The 18508-nt window shown below is 36.2% G+C and overlaps 1 protein-coding gene across 3 annotated transcripts in view; it reads right to left on the reverse strand.

Annotated features, from left to right (window-relative positions):
* LOC150104471 (E3 ubiquitin-protein ligase CHFR-like) overlaps positions 1–18508 on the reverse strand; it is a 232383-nt gene that overhangs the window by 163715 nt on the left and 50160 nt on the right. For all 3 annotated transcript variants that reach the window (XR_016548572.1, XM_090395650.1, XM_090395651.1), the window contains one exon: positions 17255–17318. Coding sequence is in view for 2 of the 3 variants with exons in the window: in XM_090395650.1 (XP_090251776.1) it covers positions 17255–17318 (64 nt within the window). In the remaining variant the exon portion in view is untranslated. The remainder of the gene's footprint in view (positions 1–17254; positions 17319–18508) is intronic.

Here is an 18508-nt window from a genome sequence, read left to right on the forward strand (position 1 = left end):
TCAGCTGCAGAGTAAACGACCAAAAGCAGTGCAGCGAAGTGTTGTTGCTGAGGCACCCCAAGTCGTTCTGCATAGTTTTTGCAGTATATTGTTTTGTGTTTTTAGCTTGGATGCTGTGTTAATGAGATGTGGTTTAAAAGATAGAGTTCTATCCAAAGTGATGCCCAGATATTCGGGAATCTGTTGTAACTTAGCAGTTTGTGGTTGAAGCAGACCACAAGTTCTTTGTTAGCCTGGTTATTTTTCAGGTGGAAGCATGAAACTTCTGTTTTGCTAGGATTAGGGCATAATCTCCATTTGCTGAAGTATTCATCTAGGACTGCAAGGTCATTTGTTAGTGTATCTTCCATTGTAGTAAAATTGGTGTGTCTAATGGCTAGAGCAATGTCATCAGCATAGCAAAACTTCTTGGAAGCTGTATTAGGCAAATCTGCAATGTATAAGTTAAAAAGAAGGGGAGCCAGAATTGACCCTTGTGGTAATCCATTATTCAGTGTTTACTTTGTTTACTTTTGTTCTCGTCCATACACACTTGTAACCAGCGGTTGCTTAGCATGTTATTGATTAGTTTTGCTATTGTTCTGCATGGAGCAACTTGCAGATTGTGCCATCCCTCCAGACTATGTCATAAGCTCTACAAAAGCTACAGCTGTTTTCAGGCATTGTTGGTAGCCTGCCTCTATATATGTGATGAGTGACAGACCTTGATCACAGCAGCTTCGTTTATGTCTGAATCTGGCCTGTTCTACTGGGACTTGTTCTATTATCTTAGGGGCAATTCTGTTGAGGATAAGCCTTTAATTCCTGTTCTCCAATCTTCTGGTATTTCTCTTGATTTCATGATTTTGTTGAAAAGTGTGGTAAGGAATTTAAAAGTTGTTTGCTTTCCTTTCTTCCAGAGTTCTGATGGAATATGGTCTATCCCTGGTGCTTTGTCAGATTTCATTTGTTTTAGAGCATTCTCCACTTCTGATGGAAGAGTCATTAAGGCATCATGTCCTGAGTTAGCGTGTAGCCTTATTAAATGGTAGTTATTGCTTTCATTCTTAAAGGTTTCTTGGTAATGTTCCATCCATATTTCTTTTATCGCATTTGGATTTCCTGTTTCCTTGCCCTGATGGTTGATCATTGTTAGAGGTAGTGGTGAAAAGTTTTTTGTAATTTTTTTGTGTTATGTAATATTTTTGAGTTAAGGTGTTTATATGCCTCATTGCATTTTTAGGCTTTTTTTCTTTAGCCAGTTTGACAAGTTTGGTAACACAATAAAGAAGACTTAAATGTAATTAAGTAGTTAACCTGTTTACCATATGTTGTAATCCTTAGGGAATAACACAGAAATGCGTGTATATTATTTGCATGTTTAAGTTTATAGTGATGTTCGTATGTCATACTATTACTGTACAACATGTGAGCACTGTAGTAATGGCATTCATTTTGTCACTTGAGATTCACTTTGAATCTTGGTATTAGACATGTGCATTAGTTGTTTTTAGAAGAGCTATCACTAGGTAACAAGAATGCTAGCCAGAAAAGAGATGGTAAGAAGGGAAGAAGAGCCAGAAAAGTCTGATAAACTACAGAGTTAAGTTCTCAGAAAAGTTTTTATATCAATCTTTAACTACTCTCCAAGAAGGAACTACGAATTTAATAATTGAAAGACAGTATAATGTATCAAGCCTTCGTATATGAGAAGCAAGTGATATATGTTCCAAGGAGCAATATGGAATCTGCAGTACAGTTCCTTTTATTAGAAGTGCAGTTGGAACTGCTCAATAGAAAGAAAGATGTGCTTAAGGAAACTTGCTTACTGAAACAAGACATATGCAAGTATATTAGTAAGAGAGGGCTTTTAACATCATATATTCTAAGGAATTTGAAATAAGGGAGAATGAATGAATCAGTAAAAACAATAAAATAAGTGTTGCAAAGAAAGTTCTCATATGGCCAAATAACACTACTGAATGATATGTTCAGTTTGTTTTGTCAAGTATTTAATGTTAACTCTCAATATTGAATTCAACTGTGCAAGTTAGAGTATGAGAGAATATTATTGGGCTCATTTATGTAATTCCTAGAATGGCTATTTAATTATTTGTATGTATTAAAAAAGTCTATATTTAGAATAGGAGAAATTAATTTACTACTTTTAATTCTATAGAGAATATGAATGTCAAATCTCTTTAGAAAGAGATAAAGAGAATTACTTAGTATGTGTAAGTTGTATCTACTATATATATTTGTGTTTACAGTAAACAGTTTAATTTTTTTTTTTAATATATATATTTCAGCTTCATTCTTTTGGATAAACACAGCATGCTGATGTTAAAGTTAATGAACCATCACAGATACAAATCTGAAACATGCAAACAAACTAAAATAAACTTATATATATATTGTTATGTTATAAGACTCAGGTGAGTACGGGTGTGTGGAAAACCCAAGGTACCTGATTCTGGACCATGCCTTACTTCATGTAATATACATCTGTTATATTATCTGTAGACTGGTCCCTCCTCTTCCTCCCTTGCTTTTTTCTTTCTTCTCTTCTTGCTCCTTCCCCCGAATGCTATTAGAGTATTCGAAGGGAATCTTTACTATTTTGCTGTGTCATTTCGTCTTGTGCTAACAGGACATTATCAAACACTGTAACATGATCAGGCCATCAAAAAATGTTCATACCGCATCGTCCATCACGCGGGTTACCAAGGGAGGCGTTCGGGTTTTAGGCAGAGGGGCCCGTTCGAAAAATATGTTACAGTCTCCCTTAGACACCACTCCTCAGCTAGAGGAAACTTCATCAATGGGCCCACTACCCGTTTGGGGAGGTGTTTAGGGGCAGCGCAAAGAAATGGTTCTGCAAAAGGACGGAAATGGCAATGACAACAGCACCAGACTATGGCTTTAGGCAACTGGAACATCTTCTCTCTGACAGGGAAGGAGTTGGAACTGGTTGAGGAAGCCAAGCGCTACCGGCTAGACTTAGTTGGGCTTTCTTTGACCAAGAGGAGAGGCTCTGGAACTGTCGACATGGATAAGGGGTGGAAGCTCTACTACTCTGGTGTGAGCCTGACAATGTCTGCTCAGGCGGGTGTGGGGATACTCACAAGCCCCCAGCTGTCAGACTGTGTTGCTGAGTGGATCCCATTGGGTGGACAGGTATGTGTGTTAAGGCTTCAGATGAAAAACCATGATTTGGCTGTGGTGCAAGCCTATGCACCTAATCTGGAGTCAGAATACTCTGCCTTCCTAGAGGAAGTGGATGCTGCTTTTGACAGGGTGACAGACATGGGATCAGTCCTGCTAATAGGTGACTTCAATGCACATGTTGGAACAGATGACCAGACGCGGAGGGGAACGGTGCCCCTGACCTTAACGTGAATGGGTTGAAATTATTGGACCTCTGTTGTACTAACAGCTTGTCCATAATGAATACCTTCTTCCAGCATGGAGAAGTCCATAAGAAGTCCAGGGATACACTAGAACAAAGGTCTCTGATTGACTTCTTTATATTTTTTCTTTTAGGGTTACACGGTGATCAGCACTCATATTTGTAGATTTAGAGACTCAAAAACACACATGTTGAACAGATTATTTTATTAATTACAAATAAAATAAAAACTTGACGTTTCGACCTCTATATCGAGGTCATCATCGGAAGAATACAACTGTATACAGAACCAAGCTACATGCTCATGCTTTCTATACCAGTAAACTAAATCTCGTAGTTAATAAATCTTTTTTCTAGCCTGACCTCTAGTGATAGAAAAGAAAAACAAAATTAAAGAAATAAAATTATAAAAAATAAATAAATAAATAAAAAAATTAAATTAAATTAATAAAAAAAATAAAAAATAAAAAATATAAAAAAAATTTATATATATATATATATATATATATATATATATATATATTATAAATAGATAAATGCAACTACAATAAACTGTTAGAGTCCTCATGTATTAATATTCTGGATGGTTACAAAATGATTTCTTTCAGTTGCTATTGAATGTTCTAAACACTTCACCAAGTCACCAGGTTGTCTTCTTGTAGTGGGAATTTTTCTGATGCTAGTTTAGGATGTTATACAGGTTGTAGATGGGTCCTCCACATTCTTGAAATGGTGAGGCCATCATTTTTGTTGAGATTTGGGTTGTGTTTGAGCATTTCACAAGACTCTTTAAATTTTCTCTCAAACCAGGTTTTGGTGCGGTGTAGGGACTTGGTATTTTTCCAGTCAATTCTATGGTATGTTTGGAGTGCATGGTCAGAAAGGCCTGTTTTACCGAAGTGGAGGTATTTAGTGTGTCGTTTGTGTTCGTCTTGTCTGATTGGGATAGTTCGCCCTGTTTCCCCTATGTATGGTATGTTACATGTGCAGTGTATTTTGTATACCCCTGGGTGTGCTAGGTGTGGAAGAGGATCTTTGGAGGAACTGAGTAGGTGTCTTAGCTTATTTGGGGGTTTAAAGGTGGTTTTAATGTTGTATTTGCGAAGTGTTCTGTCTATTTTTTCAGAAATGCCTCTAACATAAGGAATGGCAATAGCATTCTTGAAATCTTTTTTGTTCTTACTGGTGTCTTTATGGAGGATCTTGTGAATAGTTTTTTTATTGTATCCATTTTTGATAAATGTTTAGTTGATGATTTTGTATTCTTGGTTTAGAGCCTGTTCATTCGAACAAATAGTTAGGGCTCTGTGTTTAAGGGTGCTTATGACACCTAATTTTTGTGTTGGGTGGTGGTAAGAATTTTTGTATATGTATTGGCCTGTGTGTGTAGGTTTGCGGTAAACTGAGAAGGAGAGACAGCCAGAGGGAAGATGTGTGACAAGTGTATCTAGGAAAGGAAGAGAGTCGTTTTTTTCCATTTCAATGGTGAATTGGATATGTTTGTGTTGTTTGTTTAGGTGGCTAAGGAATGTATTTAGAGCTTCGCGGCCGTGGGGCCAAATGGCGAAAATATCGTTGACGTATCTGAGCCAAATTGTGGGCTTTAGACATGCTGTCTCTAGAGCACGTTGCTCAAAGTCTTCCATATAAAAGTTAGCTATTGGGGGAGAAAGTGGTGAGCCCATGGCTGTACCTTCTTTTTGAAGGTAAAAATCGTTCTGCCACACGAAATATCCGGAGCAGGGTACGTGGGCAAAAAGGGCCGTGATGTCATGTGGAAATATGTTCTGTAGGAGCAAGATCGTGTCATTGATTGGGACATTGGTGAAAAGGGAAGTTATGTCAAAGCTGACTAATAAATCTTGGTCGGTGAGTGTAATGTTTTTGATTTTACTGATGAAATGTTGTGTATTTTTTATGTAGGAAGGGGACTGACCTACCAATTCCTTGAGTGTGGCAGCTAATTTTTTTGCTAAGTGATAATTTGGGCTGTCAATTCCTTCAACGATCGGGCGAAGTGGTGTGCCAGATTTGTGTATTTTTGGCAGGCCATAAATTCTGGGCACATGGGCATACTGCGGTATTAATTTTTTTGTCGTTTCTTCGGGCCACGTGTGGACGGATTTGATAAATTCAGTTGTTTTCTTTTTGTTACGTTTTGTGGGGTTGTAGTTAACCTTTCGGTAGGTGTTATGTTCTGATATTAACTGGTTCATTTTTTCAATGTATGTCGTACGGTCTAACAGGACGGTGGAATTGCCTCTATCGGCTTTCGTTATTATAATATCCTGGTTATTTTTTAAGGATTTAAGGGCTAGATTTTCGGTTTTGTTTATGTTGGTGTTGCATTTATGTTATCTATTTATAATATATATATATATATATATATATATATATATATAAATTTTTTTATATTTTTTATTTTTTATTTATTTTTTTTATTATTTAATTTAATTTAATTTTTTTATTTTTTTTTTATTTTTATAATTTTATTTCTTTATTTTTGTTTTTCTTTTCTATCACTAGAGGTCAGGCTAGAAAAAAGATTTATTAACTACGTAGATTTAGTTTACTGGTATAGAAAGCATGAGCATGTAGCTTGGTTCTGTATACAGTTGTATTCTTCCGATGATGACCTCGATATAGAGGTCGAAACGTCAAGTTTTATTTTATTTGTAATTAATAAAATAATCTGTTCAACACGTGTGTTTTTGAGTCCCTAAATCTACAAATATGACTTCTTTATAGTCTCAGCAGACCTATTTTCCTCAGTGTTAGACATTCATGTGAGAAGAGGGGTGGCAGAACTGTCAACTGACCACCACCTTGTTGTGTGCACTCTACGGCTTCAGAAACCAGATGCTACCATCAACGCTGGTGCAGCTATACCGCGTGAAATGGGAGGCATTGGAAAATGAGGCTGTCAGGAAGAATTTTGCAGATGACATTTCCTCCAGGTTCAAAGAGATTCCCAAGCATACTGCAGATGTTGAGGAGGAGTGGAAGCTGTTCGGAACGGCTGTCACTGCCTCTGCACTCTCATGCTGTAGCAGAAAGTGGCTCGGCGTGGCAACGGGCAGTGAGAAATGGACACCTTGGTGGACCCAAGAAGTCCAAAAAACTGTCAGGGCAAAAAAGGAATCCTACCTAACATGGCTTAGGGGTCAGGTCACCTGAGATGCATTTGCAGTATGCTGAGGCACGAAAAGCGCTGCTGAGGCAGCAAAGCAGAAGGCTTGGGAATCCTTTGGAGAAAGATTAGACTCATCCTATGCAAATGCAAACAAAGTATTCTGGCATACCATCCGCTGCCTTCGAGGGAGGAAACCGTGCACAGCAAGGGCAATTAAGGCCTCTGATGGTGCACTTTTAACAACCAAGAAGGATATCCTCCACAGATGGAGGGAATACTTTGAGAGCCTTCTTAACCCGGGTGGCCCAGCAGTTGTTGACATCCAAGAGGTGCAGATCGGGGCAATGACTACTCTCACAGCAGATGAGGTCCATCTAGAAATAAAATCGCTAAAATCGGGCAAGGCTGCTGGTGATGATGAAATTCAGCCAGAAATGCTAAAAGCCTTAAATCGAGACGGTGTTCTCTGGCTGACTCGAGTGTGTCAGGCTGCTTGGATATCTGGGCAAGCACCAAAGCAATGGCAGGCAGGCATAATAATACCAGTCTTCAAGAAGGGAGACCAGAAGGATTGCAGTAACTATCGTGGCATCTCTCTCTGCTCAGCCTGCCTGGGAAAGTGTATGCTAGGTGCTTGGAAATACGGTGCAGGAACATAGTTGAGTCAAAGTTCCAGGAAGAACAATGTGGCTTTCGTCCTGGTAGAAGCACAACTGACCAAATCGTCACTTTAAGGCAAGTCTTTGAGAAATCTTGGGAATATGCCAAGAATGTCTACACATTTTGTGGACTTGGAGAAGGCATATGACCGGGTTCCTCAGGATAAGCTTTGGCAAGTAGTACAGGAGTATGGAGTGGATGGCCAACTATTACCTGCCATCAAGTCCCTGTATGAATGCCCAGAGTTTTGTGTAAGGGTAAACAGCACAAAGTCTGACCCTTTCACAGTCTCCGTTGGTCTCTGCCAAGGGTGCGTTCTGTCACCCCCTCCATTTTATAATATTTATGGACTGGATTGATAGGCACAGTCGAGGCAGTGAGTGTGTCAGAATTGGAAGATGTAGCATTGGACGTCTGCTTTTTGCATATGATCTAGTTCTGCTTAGCTCTTCCACAGATGACCTCTAGCGTACCCTGGATAGATTTGTAGCTGTTTGTGCAGATGCTGGAATGAAGATCAGTGTGGCCAAAACTGAAACATTTGTGGTCTTAAGACAACCATCCCATTGCACTCTACATGTAAGTGGAGTCCCAATGAGGCAGGTCGAGAAGTTTAAATACCTTGGGTCCATATTTACGAATGATGGAAAGGGATGTAGATTAGGTAATTCTGCTTTGAAAAAAACTCAAGTTTTTTCTTGAACTTGTGAATTCTTCTTTTTTTTTTATAATTAACTCCCTAAAATTATGAAAATGTGTGTAATAAAGCTGAATTTCGTTATCTGATGCATTGTCAATAAATGTTATTAGATTGTCTTTAAAACTTTCTTACATGTTATTCTTTTCAATATGAAATTCAATTTAACTCAATTTAAGTTAACGAGAATTAGATTTTATTAAACTATGAAAAAAAAACCTGACAAGTTTTGTAACTTGTTGGACTTAAAATTTTCAGGGATACAAGACTTTTATTGAAAAATAAATGACCAATTGCGTGACAGATATTTTTCACTGACTTCAGCTGTCTAGTATGTGTAACAAGAGTGACAAAAAAAAAAAATTAAATAATGTGCCAATTTTAAAACAGCTAGTTGTTGCTGTCACATTCTGAAGCATAATACATGTCATATCCAATATCCACAGTTGTTAGATTTCTAATGAATGCAGAACAAACGTGTAGGATTAAACCTAGGTTTTTGTTACATCGTGTGAGGGTACAGAGTATTTCCAGGCTTCTTTAAATTTCTTGTAAAACAGCTATGATTGATATATACAGCATTTCTGTTTTTTGACAAAAAACTTGTTGGCCTTGTATTTGTTGTGTGTGAAAATCTAATCCCGATCTGTACTTCTTTTTCACTTCTTTATTCTGATATGCAGATCAATCCAGATCATCCCAACTAGCCTACATAGCAAATGTCACAGGAGCAATGAATTTTATATGCTCCAAGTTTCTTTATGGATGAGTGAGGAACTCTTTAGAACCTGGAAATTTTGTGCACAGTAATAGATATGCCACCTTAATGTAATTATTAAGCATCGCTGCAACTTTTGTCCATAAGACCAGCTAGGGTAAAATGCAAGAAAAAAATGATGGTAACAATGTCCCATGTAGTGATGAGTTTGAGGCTATCTAGTGTGAAGTGGAGGCTAACAAAATGAAATGTATGGTGGGATGTTGCTACAGACCTGGCAACTCAGTTGCAGTGGATGAAGAAATGCACTGCCAATTTAGCCTTATAGGTACTAAACAAGTGATTATTTTGGGTGATTTTAATTATCCAAATATTGATTGGTAGAAGAGAAATCTCATGATAAGAATGAAGAGGAATTTATTGAATTGTTGTGAGGCAACTTTCTTAAGTAGCATGTGAAAGAAGGAACTCTAGGTTAAAGGGTGTTAGATTTGTTCATACTGTCAGAAGGGGTCTCTGTTAAAAAAAAAAATGACTATTTTACCACAAGTTGGTGACAGTGAACATGCTGTGCTTTCTTGGGAAGTATCTAATTATATTGATGTTCCTATTAGAACAGATTACATGCTGAACTACAAAGCTGGAAATTATGATCAACTAAGGAGAATACTATCTGTGATCCCACAGTATCAGTTACTGAATGGGAAAAATGTCAGCAATGCATGGGAATCTTTGAAAAAATGCTTAAATGAGGCAGTATCTGAATGTATCCCTAGTGTTCGAAGAATAAATAGGTTGTGAATCCTTTCTTTCATGCTTACACGGTGATCAGAATACATTATGAAAATTATGGATACAACTACCGTGTTAGAATAAAACTTTAGTTTAATATAAATCAAAATATACACTTGATGTTTCGACATTCACATTAAGGTCTTCGTCTGGAGTATACGTATATATACAAAGAAACAAGCTGTACTACAACCTCCATGGCATGCTAAAGTTACTGATCAACCATTAAAACTATTTGCCTGATCTCTGCTGCTAAAAAAAACCTCATTACATCAAAGCTAGAGTCATGTTATTATTATGTTCATACAGAAAATAATAGATAAATAAAGAAACAGAAAATAAAATTATTTATATAAGAATACATATAAATTGCAACTGGTATGTATAGTGGCCAATAAAATGAAAAATTGCTTAGTCAGGGTTCTTGGGATTTTTAACTCCCCATTATTATTAAGATTAGGGTGGTTAATCACGATTTCATTATGAAATTGTTATTACCACCCTAATCTTAATAATAATGGGGGCTTAAAAATCCCAAGAATTTGGATGGCACACATTCAGCCCACTTAGTTTCCAGCAAACCCTGACTTTAGAACTCTAAGCAATTTTTCATTTTATTGGCCATTATCCATACCAGTTGCAATTTATATGCATACTTATATAAGTAAGTTTATTTTCTGTTTATTTATCTATTATTTTCTATATGAACATGTTACTCTCCAGCGTAATTTAACTTTGTAACCTAATAGATAATAATAATAATAACAGAATTCTAGCTTTGATGTAGTGAGGTTTTTTTTAGCACCAGAGATCAGGCAGATAGTTTTAATGGTTGATCAGTAACTTTAGCATGCCATGTAGATTGTAGTGCAGCTTGTTTCTTTGTATATATATGTATACTCCAGAAGATGACCTTAATGTGAAGGTCGAAATGTCGAGTGTATATTTTGGTTTACATTAAACTAAAGTTTTACTCTAACACAGTAGTTGTATCCATAGTTTTCATAATGTAAATAGGTTGTGAGTGAAATAGATGTGCAACCTTAAGCAAGAAATCCACAAGATGATGATGTGGAAAGAATATCATGAGAGTCATTATGAAATATATAAAGCACAGACCATAAAAATGAGTGTTAGATCTGAAATAGGCGACTTCAAATTTTACATGACGTCACCATTCCAGAATCTAACAATTAACAAAAAATATATATGCATACTTATCTTTTAGCGCAGTGTAATTATGTCTTTTTTTGTAACAACATGTTGTATGATAAACTCTGAATTATGTGAATTTAAATTAATGTATCTATATGTCTAGCATGAATGTAAGTCAGCAAAAGGGGCAGATATGAGAGAAATCATTAGTGAAATATTATAAATGAAAGAATGTGTATTATTCAGCAACATAGGGCAAAGATCATCCTAATACTATAAGAGCAGCATAAGCACCCGCGGGCATCACATCTAAGAAGACATCATGACGTATATGTTCCCGGAAACAAGAAGTCCCGTATGTTGATCGGTGAAGTCACCCAGCCTGAGACCAATGGGTGAGACGATAAGAGAATTTCAAACTCGGAAAGGTGGCGCTCTAAGGGAGCGTATAAAACCCGTGACATGAAAGTAAATCCCCCCATTTTTTCTTGTTCCTGCATTTCTCTTCATGTGCTCCAAGAGTTCATCGCAGTTCAGCTCTCATTTTGAGGGCTGACTTACGAAAAGTTCCGGCATGACACCGCAGCAGATTTCGGCAAGATCAACCGTAGGCCGTCAATGAGAAGGTCATCGACGTAAAACCTTAGCAGAGAGATAGCGCCCAGCTCAGGCGAGTATGTGTAACCCACGTGGCGATAAGATCGAGACAACCAGAGTCGTAACAAAGAAGGAAGGACGGAAGAAGACCGAGAAAGAATAGATAAGTACTCTCACTTGTTCTAGCCCCTTTTGAGAATTGACTAACAGTGTTAAGAGAATGCATCTTAAAATTTGTAATGGAAGAAAGAGTGAAGAACTAAGATTTATGTAAATGACTATGCTTAAAAAAAATGAACTTTAAGAACTTTCAGTTAGACACTGACTGTCGTAATTAATCCGAGAGAGATTATAAATGTGCTAAAATGCCTTAATATAGGATAACTCATGGAATTCAGGGAACAGGTAATTTCTGGTGGCCCTTAAAAGGTTAAATTACGTAAGAAAAGGTATAAGAGAAGCGAGACATAACATTAAGATTAATATTAATTAAGATCAATTAACAATGGCGCAACTGACTTAACAAAGAGGTACATACAATAGAATCCGATGTAGTGGCTGAAGTAGGAAAGGATAAAGTTAAATATATTGCCTCGATATATCAATATCAGAGATATACGACGCATAACTCATGTTATGCGTCATATATCTTTCACGTAACTCATATTATGAGAAAAGAAATATAATATTTCTTTTCACATAACATGAGTATTATGTGAAAAGAAATTGACTATTTCAAATTGCAAGCTTATGAAATTGTAGGCAAAGATTTCCAGCATTGTATTATATTAGTGAGATTATGCTACGAGAAACTGAGGCTAAGGAACTTGGCATAATGGTGGATGGGAATTTGAAGTTGAAAGATCACATAGAAAAAGTTGCAAATACAACTCAGAGGATAATTGCGATGGTGAAGCATACTTTGACATGTAAGGATAAGGAAATCATTTTGCCTCTTTATAATGCCTTGATAAGACAGAACCTGAATTATTGTGTGCAGATTTGGTCTCTCTCTGGTTCAAAGGGAATAAAGAAGCTATGGAAAGGGTGCAAAGAAGAGTTACAAAGATTATATCCAGGTTATGGGATTTAGATTATGAGGACAGATTGTATGTGGATTACAGGCTTTGATTAACAGGAAAAAGAGGGGCGATATAATAGAGGTCTATAAACTTCTGGATGTTATAAGATGTTGTAGGATGAAATTTTTCGTTATATGGAAGGTGGGGAGAGAACATGAGGGCATCCATGGAAGTTAAGTTTGAGTCAAGAAAGGAGTAAGAGCTAGGTTTTTCTCTTACCGAGAAGTGAATTGTTAGTGAAATAGTTTGTCTTTAGGGGTAGTGAGTGCATCTGGTGTGAATAAATTTACGAGAAGGTGTGAGAGCTGATTTGGGTGATTTATAGCCCCTCTCGATGAGTCCTTGACTTCCTGGAGTTCTCATATAATAATAATAACATTCTTGATGTAGGGTAAGGCCATTGCATTTTTGAAATCTAGTTTGTTAGAAGGAGCTGTTGGAGGTATGTCCAAAATTCTGTTAATCATCTTGAGATACCTTGTGTACCTTAATTCTTAATTTCTTTTTCTGTCATACCGGAGATGTCGTAGGCTCTGTACTGTAATGATTTTATCATCACTATCTTTTGGATGATGTGTAAAAAAGCATGGAAGAATCTTCCAGGAAAATATCAACTTTTTTTTTTCATCCTTAGACATTTCAAGAAATATGTCAAGAAATGGTAATTTTCTGTGATCCATTTCTAGAGTGAATTTTATGTTTGGGTGCAAGCTGTTAAGATAGTCTTTAAATTGCTCTAATTCTTTTGTTATTTTTGACCAAATATTGGAAAACATTGTCAGCATAATGCAGCCAAGTTTTTGATATTTTTCAGTGACGTTCTTTTCAAAATTTTGGAGTACCAAATACGCATAAACTGGAAGTTCTGTTGTATCTTATTGTGGACGTGAGAGATACCTGAACTTAACAAAATATCTTTCAAGTATGTTAGTTCTATCATAGGAAAAATGGCATCATATGTGAAAAATAGTTTACATTTTACTGAAAAAGTTAGATTTAAAAATAGAGTAATTTTTAGTAAAATGTAAACTATTTTTCACATAAGATGCCATTTATATTTTTCTTTCTTTCTTTTCTAAAATATTATATTTCTTTCTGTTAAAAATTGATAATGCTTTGTTGACTGTTAGTATGTTTATGATGTCCCATAATTATGCTGGTAACAACTCTGCAAATTCTGTGTGCAAAGAATGTATCATAATCAATTTTTGAAAGCTCGAATATGCAATACTCGTTAAAGTTTTATTTCTGTTCTTTTATAAATCATATCAGATTTGGTTGAATCAAATGTGTTTGTCTAACAAACTTAGGATAATTCAAGTGTTGATCGAGTGGTCTTCTTTTTTTTTTTTTTTTGTTAGTTTAATGAAATTAATTCTCATTAACAAACAAGAATTAGATTTTCTCCATACAGAAGTCATACATGATATTGTGATTGATTTCACTATTTATGGCATTGTCAAGGGCTGATGATAATAAAAATATTAATATTAGTGTATTACAACTTAAACATGTTCTAACATTAAATATTTAAACAGTTTTTTTTTGAGTTAAATTTGTTGTTGTGCACTCGTCACTTTTTTTTTGTCTGCCTGTTTTGTCATGATTACTGTTATTTTATATGATATTGGAAGTATGCCACAATTGGTTTTGTAGCCTTATAACATACTGCCACCTTTTTTTTGATAAAGTATGTTTCTAATAATTTATTAGGAACTGATGATTAGGTTATTTTATATAACAGCTTTTCAGTGTTTGTTATTGGGATCTTTATTTAAAAGAAATAAAATGTGGAAAGAGCATCTGCGACCCTACCACTTCTTCTAGAAGAAGACTTCACTCCCAAAACCCTTTGAGGTAGGGGAGTGATCATACAGCATCCAATGACATCACATACGAATAATGAACTTAGATGAAAAAAAAAGTTATTTTATGAAATGCTGTGAAATTATGTACGGTACTCTACTTTAGTTTTTATATGATTATTACGTAGAAGCGTGATAGTTAAATTCCCAGAATTGTACTCTTGCTGATAACCACAGTATTCTCTGTGGTTATCAGCATGGGTTTGCTCAAGGGAGATCATGTTTCACTAACTTATTTACAGGATATAACAAGGTGATAAATACCTTGGACAGAGGAGATGCATATACAGTGGTGTACTTGGATTTTGCAAAAGCTTTTGATAGACAGCCACATAACAAGCTCTTAAATAAGTTGAAATAGATGGGATTGGATAACAGACTTCATAGTTGAATCAGTGACTGGCTGTTGGATAGGTATCAAAAAGTTGTATATGGAAGTGTGGTATCCCAAAAGAGAAAGGTTACTAGAGGTGTGCTGCAGGGGGTCAGTTTTGGGGCCATTGTTGTATGTTAGTTTGTATGTTAATGATATTGGTATGGGTTTAACTAGTGATATGCAGCTATGATGCAAAACTGGGGAGAGCAATGTACAGTCAAGTGGATGTTATGGCCTTAGAGGAGGACTTGAAGAGATTGCATGAATGGGCAGATAAGTGGAACTTATCTGGGTAGATAAGTGTAGGTAGTGTATAATAAGTGTAAGTAGATAAGACAGTCAAGTGGATGTTATGGCCTTACAAGAGGACTTGAATAGATTGCATGAATGGGTAGATAAGTGGAACTTATCTGGGTAGATAAGAGTAGGTAGTGTATAATAAGTGTAAGTAGATAAGACAGTCAAGTGGATGTTATGGCCTTACAAGAGGACTTGAATAGATTGCATGAATGGGCAAATAAGTGGAACTATCAGTTCAATGTTGCAAAGTATAAGGTTTTGAGATTTGGTAAGCAATGATGGGATGCGGAGTATACACTTGGTGGGGAAACTTTAAAGGAAGTAGTGAAGATGAGAGATCTAGGAGTGATGGTGGACAAGAACCTGAAATTCAGGGGCCACATTGCACAAATTATGAACTTGTCCAATGTGTTGAAGACATCACATCGGATAACAGCAATGATGTGGAGGACTCTGACATGCAGAAATAGAGAGATTATGATGCCATTGTATAAGTCCTTGTGATCAGGCCTCATATGGATTATTGTGCACTGATTTGGTTGTTGGGTTTTCATGCTGACAAGGATATGTTGAAAAGGGTCCAGAAAAGATTCACAAAGGTGGTCAGTAGTCTTTGGAATGTGGAGTAAGAGGACAGATTGAGAGAATGTAAGTTAAAGCCTCATGAATAGGAGGAAGGTGGGGGGATATGATTGAGACATATAAGCTAGTCAGGAGTTGTTATCAGGTTGACATGGAAGAGATTTTTCATAGAATGGGAGAGTGAGGGGTAAACCAAGAGGCCATCACTGGAAACTGTATAAGGAGGGTGTGAGGAGAAGGAGGTTCTTTGCATGGAGAGTGGTTGGTGAGTGGAATACTTGAGAAACAGTTGAGAAAAATTGTGGAAGAAAAGCTTGGTGAAGAATAAGCTGGATTCATGCCAAATAGAGGCTGTCAGGATCAGATCTTCACTTTATGACAAATAGTTGAGAAAGCATGGGAATATAACAAAGATCTGTATTTAAATTTTGTCGATCTGGAAAAGGCATATGACAAGGTGCCAAGAAAGAAGCTATTCAATACGTTACAGTTACATGGTGTCAATGGGACATTATATGAAGGCAATACTTAGTCTTTATTTGAGTTATAAGTCAGCAGTTAGAATTGAAGGAAGTACAGGAAGATGGTTTAATGTTAAATCAGACAAGGATGTACATTATCCCCTCTGTTATTATCTATATGGATCACATTATGAAGGAAAGTGGTATTAAACATGATATCAGAATTGGAGATGTTAATGTCAGCTCTTTGCTTTATGTGGACAATGTTATACTTCTAAATAAATCCGCTACAAGTTTGCAGGATTCCCTGACTAAATTGAATAACTGTTGTAATAGATATGGTATGAAGGTCAGCATTAAATAGACAAAGACAATAAAAATAGGTAGAATTGTTGAAAATGTCAACTGTGTTGTGAACGGGGAACCTGTGGAACAAGTAAAACATTTCAGCTACTTAGGCATGATTTTTAGTGAAGATGGTAAATTAAATATGGAAATAGACAACAGAATCAACAAAGCTGGTATGGTAGGAAGTCAATTGAATAAATTCATATGGAATAAGAGAGAAATTAGTCGGAACACTAAATTAGCTGTATACAAGGCAGTGTTCAAACCAGTTTTAACTTGTGGTTCTGAGAGCTGGGTCAGAAGTAAAGCACTTGACCACTAGAGACTGCAGATATGAGAGTCCTGAGAAAGATTAGCGGCGTGAACAAATGCCATCAATGGCAATATCATATTAAAAATGAGGATATTAGGAAAGAACTTGACATTGTCAGCATCCAGGAATGCATTAGCAGAGCTAATCTCAGGTGGTATGGTCACTTAAACAGAATGGGTGAGGAAAGATTAGCAAAACAAATGTTCTCTGCCAGTTTGGAAGGAAAATGACCCAGATATAGGTGGATTGATACGGCACAAAGTGCCTTAGACGATAGAAATATAAGATCTGATAATGTTGGAGTCTTGACAAGTAACAGCCGATTTGGAGGAAAACTGTAGATAGGAAGTTAATAACGATGTAAATTTTTCATGTAGTACTATCATATCTGTACATCCCTTGAGGGTACATGTCGGGAATTTGATGATGATGAATTCTTGTTAACAAACATGTTGTATCCATGATGTCTGATGAACTTTTGCTAAGCCACAGAAATATTATACATCACATAGCATGTATATCATAATTAAAGTTATCATGCTTACATAGGATACTGTATAAACATGGTATTTTTATTATAACATGCATGTTTTATTAAAACTTTAGTTAGAACCCAGGAAGGTGTTAGATCATTTCAGATAATTTATATTAAACTGCTTACTTAGCATATTTTTCTGACACACACACACACTCTCTCTGTATGTGTATCAGAAAAATATGATTGCAGCAATAGATAATCAGTCATATTACTGAAGAAAATCATAATCTTAAAAAGAAAAAAAATTACCCTTTTCTGGATGCTTTTTCTGGCGAACCATAGAAATTTTATCTCCATCCTTGAGCTGGAAACCCTATATAAAAGGAAATATTTTTTATTAGTCTTGAAAATATACAGATCATTCGAGCAGACTGTAAAAGTTAATGTTTATAAGATGCTCATAAATAATTCTCATCACAGGACTTCCAAGAATTGAGATTCATTACAGTCTTCGCTAAGGTCCATAAAGTCAATCATACTGCATCTTAAAATCATTCACCATCTGCACTCACCACCCACTTAGGCAATTTCTTCTATACACCCACCAGTCTTCAAAACAAAGGAAAAAAACTATATCTCATCTCATGTACAACTTACAGCAATAGTTCCTTCCCTTTGGAAAATCTGCATTTTCTAATTGGTAAGCTACTCTCTAAAATTTCCATACTCACTTAATATCAATTCTCCTATCCTACCAAACTATGCAGATTACATCTACTCAATATGACTTCAAAACTGAAAATCCAAAGTGTGAATTGATGAATTGGAATGCAAGATAATAATAATGATGAATTGGAATGCAAGATATCCTTGTTCAACATAAATGGATTTTACGAGGAGGGCTGAAAAGTCCTGATATAACACCTAGAACAAAATTGATATTAAAGCAACTGATATAACCACAAGAAAGAGCATATCTTAAAACCCTTTAATTTCCCACACATGTTCCATCAAATTGTAATCATTTCTTTTTCTTTTAGGATATATAAGAAGACATGTCAGAGGTTTTGAAGAAATTCGAAGACACAAAAGTGTGGGCCATCAAGTTTTTCTTACTGCAAGAAAGAAAAAGAGTCTGCAACTGAGATTAACCAAACTTTGTGTAAGACTTTAGGGGACTGTGCCCCAGCATATCCAACAAACACAAGATGGGTGACCAAGTTTAAAACTGGGCATGCTGAGACAACAGATGCCCCAGGTCAGGACGACCCTCCACAGCAATAGACGAATACTAGCCAAAACATTGCAAGACTTTGGGTATATCTATGGAGCAAGTTGGAGCCATTATCCACCAACATCTAGATTTGCAGAATGCAGAAGCTCTCAGAGAAGTGGGTCCCAAAAGGTTTGAATGCCAACCAAAAGAGAGAGAGCATGTGCTGTCATCTCAGGAGATGACAGCACATGCAGATATGACTTCATCATCTGTGGCAAATTTAAAGAAACACTTGAAAGGAACAAAATTTACCACAGATGATGAAGTCATATCTGCAGCTGAGGATT

Source organism: Typopeltis vanoorti, chromosome 7, assembly GCF_054136105.1.
Source record: "Typopeltis vanoorti isolate ZY-2024b chromosome 7, IOZ_Tvanoo_1.0, whole genome shotgun sequence".
NCBI lineage: Eukaryota > Metazoa > Arthropoda > Arachnida > Uropygi > Thelyphonidae > Typopeltis > Typopeltis vanoorti.